Source organism: Trichosurus vulpecula, chromosome 4, assembly GCF_011100635.1.
Source record: "Trichosurus vulpecula isolate mTriVul1 chromosome 4, mTriVul1.pri, whole genome shotgun sequence".
In the NCBI taxonomy this organism is placed as follows: domain Eukaryota; kingdom Metazoa; phylum Chordata; class Mammalia; order Diprotodontia; family Phalangeridae; genus Trichosurus; species Trichosurus vulpecula.
The window spans coordinates 395,002,050-395,014,286 of record NC_050576.1 but is presented as its reverse complement, the minus strand read 5'-3'; the positions used below and the strand labels follow the sequence as shown (position 1 = coordinate 395,014,286).

At 38.9% G+C, this 12,237-nt stretch overlaps 1 protein-coding gene across 5 annotated transcripts in view; it reads left to right on the top strand.

Moving 5' to 3' along the window:
• Positions 1 to 12,237, top strand: part of LIMS1 (LIM zinc finger domain containing 1) — a 206,610-nt gene that overhangs the window by 160,603 nt on the left and 33,770 nt on the right. For 3 of the 5 annotated variants that reach the window (XM_036755121.1, XM_036755123.1, XM_036755120.1), the window contains one exon: positions 10,729 to 10,888. In XM_036755121.1, coding sequence (XP_036611016.1) covers positions 10,729 to 10,888 — 160 coding nt within the window. Of the gene's footprint in view, positions 1 to 2,502; positions 2,806 to 10,728; positions 10,889 to 12,237 lie in introns of those variants that run through there. The other 2 variants (XM_036755118.1, XM_036755119.1) reach the window with 2 other exon arrangements.

Sequence of the window (12,237 nt, the reverse complement as noted above, 5' to 3'; positions counted from 1 at the left end):
CTGGAATTCAAAAGCAGCAGGGCGTAGTGAATAGAGAGCTGATCTTGGAGCCAGGAAAACCTGGGTTCGGATTCTGCTTCTGACATATATCGGCTGTGTGACCCTGGACAAGTCACTTAGTCTGAGTGCAGTGCTGACCCGAATTGGTAGAGTGAGTTTCCTCTACCAAGGAGATCACAAGCACAGTTCCTATTCCTATTACTTCTTCCTTAAAGTATCGACGTAACCTCCCGATATGTCCCCTATGTTGTATAATGCCCTCAGAGTAATTTTCCTAACTCATATGTTTGGTCATGCAACTTCCCTGATCAAAAAAAAGAAAATTTAAGTTTAATTCAAATTTAAGTTTAATTCATTAGCTATAAAAATTCATTAGCTATAAAGATGTGGTATCCAAAGCTTTCCCCAGTTTAGCTAACTAATCTTTCTAGCCCTTCCTGCTACTCCTTCACAATATGATCCAGCCTAAACCAACCTAATTTACTATTTCCTTAATCTATCTTTCACTGTCATGTGTATTGAAGATTTATTGGATTATTATCAATGCTGTGGAGAAAAAAAAAACACATTGTCTTTAAAGTCAGAGGGCTTAGGTTCAAATCCTAGTTCTCCCACTTACTGCTTTTATGGCCTTAAGTCATTTAATTTCTGCATCTCAAGCTTCTTCACTTGCAAAATGAGAATGTTGGTCTATATTAAACCAATGTCCCTTCTGTCTCTAAATCTGTGACCCTATAAGTGATTTGTGGTATCTTGCCTCACTTAGACAAGCATTTTGCTTGCAAGTGAATATATTTTGTAGTCCTTGCTAAATCAGAGATAGAATCCATTTTATATTTTTAACATTACAGGGAATTTTTATGAGCCACATGATAAATTTCAGGTTTTCACTGGCTCTAGTGATGATGATGATGATAACTGAAATTTATATAATACTTTAAATATTTATTTGATCCTCACAACAGTCACATAAGGTTAGTTCTAATATTAATACCCCCATTTTGCAGATGAGAAAACTGAGTCTTAGAAAGATTAAGTGACTTGCCTGGGGGTCACATAGATAATAAATATCTTAAGGCAGGATTTAAACCTAGTTCTTGCTGACTCCCAGTCCACACTTTGTCCACTAAATCAGAGACCTGGCTTCTCTAACCACTTGCTATCAACAGACCTAAACGTCTCCTCAGTTTCAGTTTATTTCTTCTTTATGTTTTAAGTGGTCAACCCTAAATCATCTAAATTGATTGAAGGAGGATTATGTAGGAAGGGCCATGAATTATAAACTTTAAATTTGGCTTTAGGGTACATTATATTCTATAGTAGATTTGCCTTCATAATTATATTTTTACTTAAAACAATTTCGCATTTCTTGAATGTGTGCCAAGTGATAGGGTAAGGTGACTCAGATGTTCATTTTGTACAAGTAAGAATCTAACCTGTGATAAATTTGTTGCAGACAATATTAATATGTGTATATAAATCCATGTGTATATATAATGCATGGGTATATATCCCTTTGCAAATCATGGGAAGCTTCTTTGTAGAAATATGTCTGGTCTGTTTCATTGTTTTCGTCTTTTGGGGTCTCTATTTGATAAAATTCAAACACTTTATCAATCATATGGGAAGAAGGAAGGTAGTAAGAATTTAGATCTAGAGAGAACTTAAAGAATACCAACAAACACAAGTCTGACCGTTTGGGTGGGGTAAGTTGATCTGGTGCACAGAATACTAAAACAGGTTCCAGTGGTAAAGGAGGAAAGTCAAATGCTGGCATGTGTGTTGGAAAGGACCAAGTCATCAACTACAAAACTGCCCCTGTATTGGCTGCTTATGGAGCCTTTGAGATGGAGGCCTAGAGATAACTGTGAATTATTAAGAAATATTGATTGTGAGCCTTGAAAGGATTCAATCATAGGCAAAGCCATAGGAAAAAAATGTAAGTGAAATATCAAAGAAAAAAGCGCAAGTGAAGCAGCCTATTAGAGGTGCCACTTTTCTCTAAAATTTTAAACTACTTTTTTTTGTGACTCAGGCACAATACAGTAAAACATAGATAATGTTAACATGTGTTTTTTTATGTCAGTATGTGGCATGTAGGGATCCTTATGTATGGTTTAGTGGCCCCTGTTTCTATTTGAGTTCAGTCAGAGTCTAATGCTTCATATATGCAATATTTTTAGAATCTGGAAATAAATATACTCTGAGAGAGAGAGAGACAGAGAGAGAGGGAGAGAGACAGAGAGAGAGGGAGAGAGATTGGCCATAAAATACTTCCACTGTACTGTGGTAGAACGTTCATGGTCCGTAATAGATAGTGAAGACTGCCCTCCCTGCCTGAGTTTGTGCTCGCTAGCTCTGATGGAATGCTTGCTGCGTAGGGCTTCCAGCAAGCCCAAGTAAATCATACCTTGTCATCCTGTCTACTGTGCCTCTGGGCTCTTAACTTGAAGCTTCTGTGGAGCCCTTATAAAGCCTGCCTAACTGACGTGTCAACAGTGGAAGTGAATCCCATTGCTGGGAATCAGGGGGGAAGTCCTATACACTGTTTTTCCCACTGGTGTATGTAGTCGGCAGCTTTCTGCCCTAGTATCAGAGCTCTCAGATAAGTTACTGCTTCAGGATGGCAATCCCAGGGAGGGTACACCCCTTTGTCATTCCAGAAAATGAAGAAATCCCACAGACTGTAATTAATGATGTCCACGATGCTGATGAGAATGAAGGCGAGAAGGCTGTGTCCAAACTGCAGCGTAGGCAAAGTGACATAAAAGTCTACAAGGAATTCTGTGACTTTTATGCAAGATTGTAAGTTTTCCCTCTCCCAGGGTGGGTCCTTTACTGATGGGAATCTAGTGTTCTCAGCATTTTTAACTCACTGGCTGTTTTGACATTGTGCCCTTGTAGGAATGGTTTTGAGGGGTGATGCATTGCTAAATATGCCTGCTGTTAACAAGTTGATGGGTTTGTGCCTTCAGTAGTTTCTCTTGGTTTTGCTAGTTAATGTGGCCCCTTAACATGATGTGGTCTTCATTTAGTAGGGGCAAATAGCAGCAATGAAAAATTTTCATTTCTGTTATAGTGTAATAAACTATTCTCTCCAAAGTAATGAGGTCTTATATTTTCATATCAAATCTTAAAATTTTTGCCCATTTCAGACACCGTTAAATTTCAAGGCAAGTTCGAGGGGTAATCACTTAGAGGCTCCTATAGTATATTTATTAAGAATGTATTTTTGTAATTTTTTGTACATTTTGTACATTTTAATGTATTTAATAGATAATAATGTTTTAATACATTTTTAATACATCTACCTACAATGCCTAGAGCTAGGCTGTAATCTAGTAATGGTTCTTAGGGGACTTGATTTAATGAATAAAAATAGTTAATGATTGGCCAAGTGGGTTACCTATAAATAAATGCCGTTAAAGTTTATATGATAAATAATACCCTAAGATCTTCTGTGTAGTTAATCAGGGTGGGGGGGGAAGGGCAGCAATCACAAAAGATGAGGAGGCATAGATGTTTAGGAGTCTGCAATGATATAGGAATGCTCACATTAAGGAGATCACGATTATGGAAGTAAAATATCTCTGCTAGGCAAGCCGTCCCTCCCCCTTTTTTTTGATCAGTAGTACAGATATAGACAACTGCCAGGCCCACATTAAATGATTAGACATTTTGCATAATTGAAAATTCCAAATGAGTAAAGATTGAATTAATGACTTTGTCATTTGTCTGGTCTCCCATGCTTCACAGCTGCCATTATTCTTCTTTGCCAGTGATCCTTAAGTACTCTCTCCAGTACTAGAATGTAACCCTGTGGTCCCATTTAACAGCTCCATTTGTTGAGAGATTAGGGATTGTTTTCGCTACGTTGTAATCAGGATTTGTGTTGTCCAATGAATTTTTGTTTTAAAATAATTTTTTATTCGTCTACAAGGTCCCCTTAGAACTCTGCAGTTCTAAGCTTCTGGAAACCTGGGACTTTATTGAGACTTTTGGGACATTCTTTATTTTGTTTTATATCCTCTTAATTACCCCTCTTCACCTCTCCCAGAGAGCTATTACGTGTAACAAAGAATGTTTTAAAGAAAGAAAGAAAAAAAATGAGACAAGAAAAAGAAATAAACAAAACTGATCTAATATGGGGAAAGGGGGATCTCAAACTATATGCAGTGTTCTGTACCTGAGGACCTTGCCAATTTCCGTAGGAGAGTAGAAGGTGTCTTATCCAGGGAATTCTAGAGATGATCTCTAGAACTATGTGGTGTTCTGATTAAAACCAGAAAAATGCTTTATTTTAGCCTATTGTGCTAGTAAGCGCTTTATAAGTGGTCACTGTTGAATTATTGGTTAATTTTGTGCAGTATAGTGGAAAAGATGCTATAGAATAAAGAGTTAGAAGGCCTAGGCTTCTAGTATTACTCTCTAACTGTCCTTGTGACAGTGGTTAAGTAATTTAACCTCTCTGAGCCCATCTTTTCTCTTTTATAAAATAAGAGAATTGGACAAGGTAATTTGTAAGATCTCTTTGGGCTCTAAATCTTTGATTCTATGAGACTTAGGATCTTCATTTGCAAAATAAAAGTGATTATAATTACCCTACCTATTTCACAGCTGCTGTGAAGGATGTTTTTGTAAACATGCTCTACACAAATATGTCTAGTTATTATTTTCAGAAAGTTACAACAAATGGAAGGGAGGAGGCTGACACATTTAAATATGGAAAGCTAGACATATGTACCACTCGTTTTAGAGTAAATTGACTTAACTAGTGGTAGATTATTGTTTCAGAAGGCTCTATCCTGAGGGTTTAAGTGTTCACAGGAGTTTTTTCATGAACACTTTTTGATTTCACATCCTGGCAAATTAATTGATTATAATTAGCCATAGTGCTTCTGTAGGCTGCCATATGATTTCTCCTTTGATACCAGACAGCTTTGATCATTGTCTGATTATCTCTATTACAAAAATTACACTGTCTTTGATATGTAGTAATTACCAAACGATGAATTTTTTAGAAACCATATTGCATTATTTCTTCAAACCTGGCTACCTACTATGTGCCAGGCATTGTGCCAAGCATTAGGAATACAAAAAGAGGCAAAAGGCAGTCCCTGCCCTAAAGGAGCCCACAGTCTAATAGGGGAGACAACAAGCAAATATGTACAAACTAAGCTATGTACAGCATAAAAAAGGAAATAATTAAGAGAGGGAAGGCACTAGAATTAAAAGGGACTGGGAAAGGCTTCCTGTAGAAAGCATGGGATGATGGTTATACTGTTTTCACACAGATTTCGTTTCAGCTAGACTAAAAAATGGGACTGTATTGTTATAGGTGGGGGAGGGGTCAGGAAGTGTACCATACAGCTGAGGCATATTGTGAATATTATCCTTCTTCTCCTTCCTCTCCCCCTTTTTGGTGGGAGGGAAAAGGGAGATGAGAAGGGGTAAAACTCTTTATCTTGATACATGTTTTAAATCCTTAGCTGAATTCAGTATAGCTTCTAATAATTTATACAAATTGTAAGTGAGACCTTGGAGGCAGAATGAGCCTTGAATTTAATCCACATAAACTGTCACTATCAAACTGTATGACCTAGGGCGCATTGTTTAACCTTTCTGTGCTTCCTCTTCATTATCTATAAAATGGAAATGAGAATTATGCAATTCCCTTGGGAAGCATTTAATAAATATTTTCTGGTTGTCTCAACATTAGATTAAATAAGTGTGCATGAAAGCTCTTTGGAAAGCATAAAACCCTACAAGTAGAAGGTAATTTTTCTCGTGGATTATTATCATTACAGTTATAATTGTGGTCTGAGTTGCTGCTGTGGTTTGAATTGTTTTGGGGTTTTTGTTTGTTATAGTGGGGTTTTTTTCCTTTCCCTTTTCTTGTCTCTCTTTTGAAGGTCTGGCTTCTGCAGGAAGGAGAAAGTGATGTTTCATCTTTTTTGGCCAATAGAGGGGTTCGATTTTAACTTTTGGTGGTATAGTGGAAAGAGTGCTGGTCTTGGAGTCAGAAAATCAGGTTCAAGTCTTGACTAAGGCTTGCTCCATGAGCTTGGGCAAGTCACTGAGCCTCAGTTTTCTTCTCTGTGAATGGGCACAATACTACTTGGACTACTCACATCACAATGATATTGTAAAGAAAGCACTTTGCAAAATTGATGTAAGTTATTACAGTGCCTTTAAAAAGAAAAATGGGTAGCAGTGGATTTTGAAATAGACTAAGCAGCCTTTCATTTTGTTTCTATTCCCTTTTTCCTACCTTGCCCCGCCAAGTCCTGCCCCCCCTTCTCCCCATTCACCCTTAAGCTTTAGATTCCAGGTAAGTAGATAGGGAGTTATATGCTACATCTCTTTCTAAGTATCAGCTAATAACAGCTAGCATTGATTAAGTACCTATACTATGTACACTTTACAATTATCATTTCATTTGATCCTCGAAACAACCCTGTTGTTTCAGTGTGTGTCCAACTCTGTGTGACCCCATTTGGGATTTTCTGAGCAAAGATACCAGAGTGGTTTGCCATTTCCTTCTCCAGCTCATTTGACAGATGCAGAAACTGAGGCAAACAGGTTGATGTGACTTGCCCAAGGCCACGCAGCTAACAAGTGTCCTAAGTGCAGTGTGAAAAGTTGCTTCTTTTCTGGCTATTGATTATTCCTTATTTAGTGCTTGCACTAAGAACCATGGGACAAGAGGTTGCCTTCTTGAGGCAAGTTCCCCTGCAGGGTGGCTAATGTAACCAGCCACCTTCATACTTAAGGCCAGCCCTGTCTGGACAAAATAAGAGTCATTTTGTGATTTGAGGTAGCCCCAAACTAAACATCCTCTAGCTTTAGATGTTGGATCTAGGGATGGAAGAAACTTTTGAGCTCATCCAGGCCAGCCCTCTTATGTTATAAATGAGAAGTCTAATTCCTGGAAAAATAAAATGGCTGAATATCAGGCCCAGTTATTGGGAAGGCTGAGACTGGTAGATCTCTTGAGCTCTGATACTCTGAGTTACAGGAAGCTATGTCCACACCACCTTCTGCATTAAGACAGTGAACTCCCAGGAGCAGGACAGGGAGGATGCCAGGTTGCCTGAGGGGAGGTGAACCAGCCTACGTCCAAAACTGAGCAGGTCAAAGCCCCTATGCTCATCAGTAGGGGGATCAGGCCCATGAATAGCACCTGTATTTCCAACCTGGGCAAGATAGGGAGACCCAGTTCTTAAAAAAAAAAAAAAAAAAAAAGGAAAGAAAAACAGAAATAACATGCCCAAGGTCATATAGCTAGCACTATATATATATATATTTTCCTCCCTCTTTATCTTCCCTGCCCCCCCCCACCCGCCAGTATATGTGCAGTTTAGGAAGCTGTTATCTTCAAGAAATTGCAAAGCTTCTTTCATGACCACAAACTTCTCCCAGGATCAAAGACCCAGTACTCTACTGATGTTGTCATGTAGCCATGAATTATGGTACATAATAATCTTCAAAGAATTGAAAATGATTATGCACAGAGAGTGGTGGAGATGTTCGTGGTGGATGTGAACTAACTGTAACATGTAATAAATGAGTAACTTCAGAGAAAACTGGAGGAAAGGATATCATCAGGAAAATGTATGATCAAAAAAGAGGGTGGATTGGTCATGTGGCAGGGTGCAACATCACGTAGATAACTCAAGTGTTCTACTGGTTTCTTCAAGATGTCCGAAAAAGGGTAGGCAAACCCGTAGCACTTTGGATGGATCGCCCGTGGCAGACTTATAGGCAGAGATAGGCTGAATTATACCAGATGGGCTGGTATGCGTGGGTTTTGATCTGTGTCACTGGAAGGCAACGTCCAGATTGTTGAGGTTATAGATTCATTGGAGTACTTGGTTTGATAGAATTTGAGATTGGTCGATCAATTAATTGACACATTTATTGAATGTTTTCTATATCTCTAATATTTTTCTAAACATTATGGGTCATTAAAAAAAAGAGTATAAGACCTGTTCCCTGATGACAAATGGCTCACTGAATAAGGGAACCTAGACCTTTAAACATGATAAAATTAGGATATAGGTGAAAAAAGCACTGGTTTGGGAAATAGCTACATAACCTTGATCAAATCAGTTGACTCTCTGGACCTCATTTTTTCCCCTATAGAATGAAAAGAACATCTCTAGGTTTCTCATTCTAAGATTGTGTGACTCCCAGATAGAAGTATAGATTGTAATTTTTTTTTATATTGTAATTTTTTAATTCATTAAATGTGGATTATAATACAACTAAACAGTAGAACAGCGAGCTTTTGGAAACCTTAGCTACAGAGGCTTCCTGGTACAGGAAACAGAACCCTGAACTTGAAGTTGGGAGACATGGGTTTTGGACCTTAGCTTTAATAGTTTGGCACCCACAGGTAAATTGCTTCACTTCCCTGAACCTCAGTCTCCTCTTCGATAAAATGAGGACAATATTTGTACTGCCTTTGTCCTGGGGTTGTGAGCAAAGTGCTTTGTAAACCTTAAAGCACTATATAAATGCCAGTTATTATTGAGAGGCTGTGTGACAGAATGGAGAGAGCACTGTTCTTAAGAGTCAGCAGACAGATTGGAATGAGGGCTCCAACAGGTGAACGTGAGCAGTGTCAACATCTGCAGAATGGGCATAGTCATACTTACACTACCTACCTCACCTTGTTGTTGTTGCAACTTAAAGCAATACATGAATGGAGGCTAATAATATTACCATATGGAAAGAGTAACTTAAAGCAATAGCTTTTTCACAGTTTTTAAACCAAAGGGGCACCTGGGTTACAGTGGCGAGAGTTCTACTGGTATAATCTGTTCTGCTTGGCAATAATATTCCATTTTGAGATCTCATTAGCATTTTTTATTAGAGCAAAGAAACTTTTGAGATTTCATTTGATAGCTCAATATTCAGGGTTGTTTTTTTTAATATTTAATTTATTTTCAGTCTTCGACATACATTTCCATACATTTTAAATTTTCTCCCCCTCCCCAAGAGGGCATGCAATCTGATATGGACTCTACACATACATTCCTATTAAACACATTTTCACATTAGTCATGTTGCATAGAAGAATTGTAATGAATGGGAGAAACCATGAGAAAGAAAACAAAACAAAACAAAAGAGAAAAGAGTCTGCCTCACTCTGCATTCAGACTCCATAGTTCTTTCTCTGGATGTGGATGGCATTTTCCATCATGAGTCCTTTGGAAAAGTTTTAGGTCCTTGAATTGCTGAGAAGGGCTAAGTCTATCAAAATCAGTCCTCCAACAGTGTGTCTGTTACTGTGTACAATGTTCTCCTGGTTCTGCTCACTTCACTCAGCATCAATTCATATATAAGTCCCGGTTTTCCCAAAGTCTGCCTGCTCGTCATTTCTTATAGCACAATAGTATTCCATTACATTCATATATCACAACTTGTTCAGCCATTCCCTGATTCATGGTTACCCCCTCAGTTTCCAATTCTTGGCTACCACAAAAAGGGCTGTTATAAATATTTTTGTTCATGTGGGTCCTTTTCCCATTTTTATGATCTCTTTGGGATACAGCCCTAGAAGTGATATTGCTGGGTCAAAGGGTTTTTTTTTAAACCTTTTTAGTTGCACATAGTGCCAAAGCAAGTATTATGTTTATTTTAAGAGAAATTGAACACAAGTAAGCAAATCTTCAGCAACTTCCTATTCCTTCTGAGATAAAATAACAAAATGCTAAGCCTGGCATTTCAAACACCCCCACAGTCTTGATTTCTGCCCACTTTCCCAGTCGTAATTCATATCAGTCCTCATCTGGTGAGTGTACTTCACTCCATCCAAACTGACCTTTCAGCTATTTCTCTAACACAACAGCCCCCATGTCTATACAAAGTGGGGGTGGGGAGAGGTACTCCACACATGGAATACATTCTCTCCTCATCCCAGCTTTTTAGAAACTCTACTTTCCTGATCTTTCTAGTCCAGTTGTGAGTGTCCTCTCTCTCCCAAGATTGTTTTGCATTTCTTTTTGTATATGCTTTGTACTTAATTGTCTATCTAAAGGTTTTAATCCCTTCATTAGAAAGTAAACCTCTGGAGGGCAGGAATGGTTTTCTTTTTTGTGCTTATACCCCCAACATTTAACTGCCCTGACACTTAGTAGTCAATGTTTGTGGAATCGAATTTTTTTTTTAATATAAGTTCCTAGAGGTTAGAGACCTTAGATTCAAGTCCACTACAGGCTGAACATATTAGTAATGGGGATATTTTTTAAAAGTATTTTTGGTGCTTATGTGTAACTTGTGCAACAATATTTCTTGTGTAACTTGATGCAGCTAGGTGGTGCAGTGAATAAAGTGCTGGCCCTGGAGTCAGGAAGACTACTCTTCCTGAGTTCAAATCAGGCCTCAGCCACTTACTAGCTATGTGACTCTGGCCAAGTCACATAACCCTGTTTGCCTCAGTTTCAGCATCTGTAAAATGAGGTAGAAAGAAATGGCAAGTCATTCTAGTATCTTCACCAAGGAAACTTCAAATGGGACCATGAAGAGTTTAAAACAGCTGAACCACAACAAAAAAACTTGGGGCAGATAGCTTCACTTGTCTGGGTCTAAGTTTCCCCAAGTAGAAAATGAAGGAGATTCTAGCCCTAAATCCTATAATCATGTTTTGCATTCCATTTTATCTCAGCATCTTTAAGCATGAAAAAAGGCTCAGACCTGTCTCCTCACCTTTGTCTTTTACAGTAATATGGCGAATGCCCTGGCTAATGCCCTGTGTGAACGCTGCAAAGGAGGCTTTGCCCCTGCCGAGAAGATTGTGAACAGCAATGGCGAACTGTACCATGAGCAGTGTTTCGTCTGTGCACAGTGCTTCCAGCAGTTCCCTGAAGGCCTCTTCTATGAGGTGAGCCAGCCCTGCCATAGGAACTTGTCTGCTTCCAATTGCCATCCTCTAAAATTATATTAAAATAATAAATGCAGTACTTTGTCCTTGGTAAATGTTAGGTATTAGTGAAGATGTTGAGAATATCAGTTCCCATTGTGTATATGTGTGTGTGTGTGTGTGTGTGTGTGTGTGTGTGTGTGTGTGTTTTGTGTCTCTCTTCTCCTGGAATTGTGATTTCATAAAGAGAGAAAAATCTCCACTAAAGGAGATCAGTACCTTCTTTGCCACTTTGAAAGTCTTCCTTTACCCCAATTGCCTCTAAAACCCTATTGCCTTCCCCCACTCAAAAAAATTTTTTTTAAAAAAAGAAAGTCTTCTGGGGCACTGCAAAGTTGTACCTTAGGCAGAGGCAAATCTCAAATTTAGGTCTTTCAGACTCTGAGGTCAGGTCTCTGTTCACTTCCCCAAGTTGTCTGACACCACTGTCTCTAACAGCATGTCCCATCCCACATAGCTGTCCCGTGAGCATTTGAGACCCTATCAGCTGTTCTTCTAATTTTTCTCCCCTCCTCAGTATGGCCTGCGTAGTATAATCAAGACAGGCTGCTTGTTGCTACTTGCACTCAGCTTTCTAATTTTCACCTCCTTGCCAATTACCCTTCCTATAGTGTTTTTTGACCTCCTCTCCAGCTATCCATGCTCCTTACTTTCTATCAGATCTGCCTCAAAAATAAATTCCTTCAGAAAACTTTTATTAACTGATCCTACCCCACTTTGAGGGACAGTTAGGTGGCAGAGTGGATTGAGTGGTGGGCCTGGAGTCAGGAAAACCCATCTTCCTGAATTCAGAAGTATTTTTGATGCTTATGTATAGCTTGTGCCACAATATTACTTGTGTACCTAGATGCATCTAGGTTGTCCAGTGGATAGAGTGCTGACCCTGGAGTGAGGGAGACCCAAGTTCAAATGTGACCTCAGACACCTACTAGCTCTGTGACCCTAGGTGAGTCACTTAACTACATTTGTCTTAGTTTCCTCATCTGTAAAATGAGCTGGAGAAGGAAACGGCAAACCACTCCAGTATCTTTGCCAAAAAAACCCAAAAACCAAAACCCCAAATGGGGTGACAAAGAATCGGACACAACTGAATCACAGCAATAACTGCAACCCCACTTTGGCCTTTATGACTTTTATCTGAGCCTCAGATTGTCCATATAAAAGTAATGATTGTGTTAAATGACTTCCAAAGTCCCTTCTGGCTCCAAGTATTAGGAGGGGTAAACATGGGTCTGGAAGGCCTCTTAGAGATCATCAGGTCCAGCAACTTAACTTTACAGATGAAGAAACTGACATCCTGTGAGGGCCTC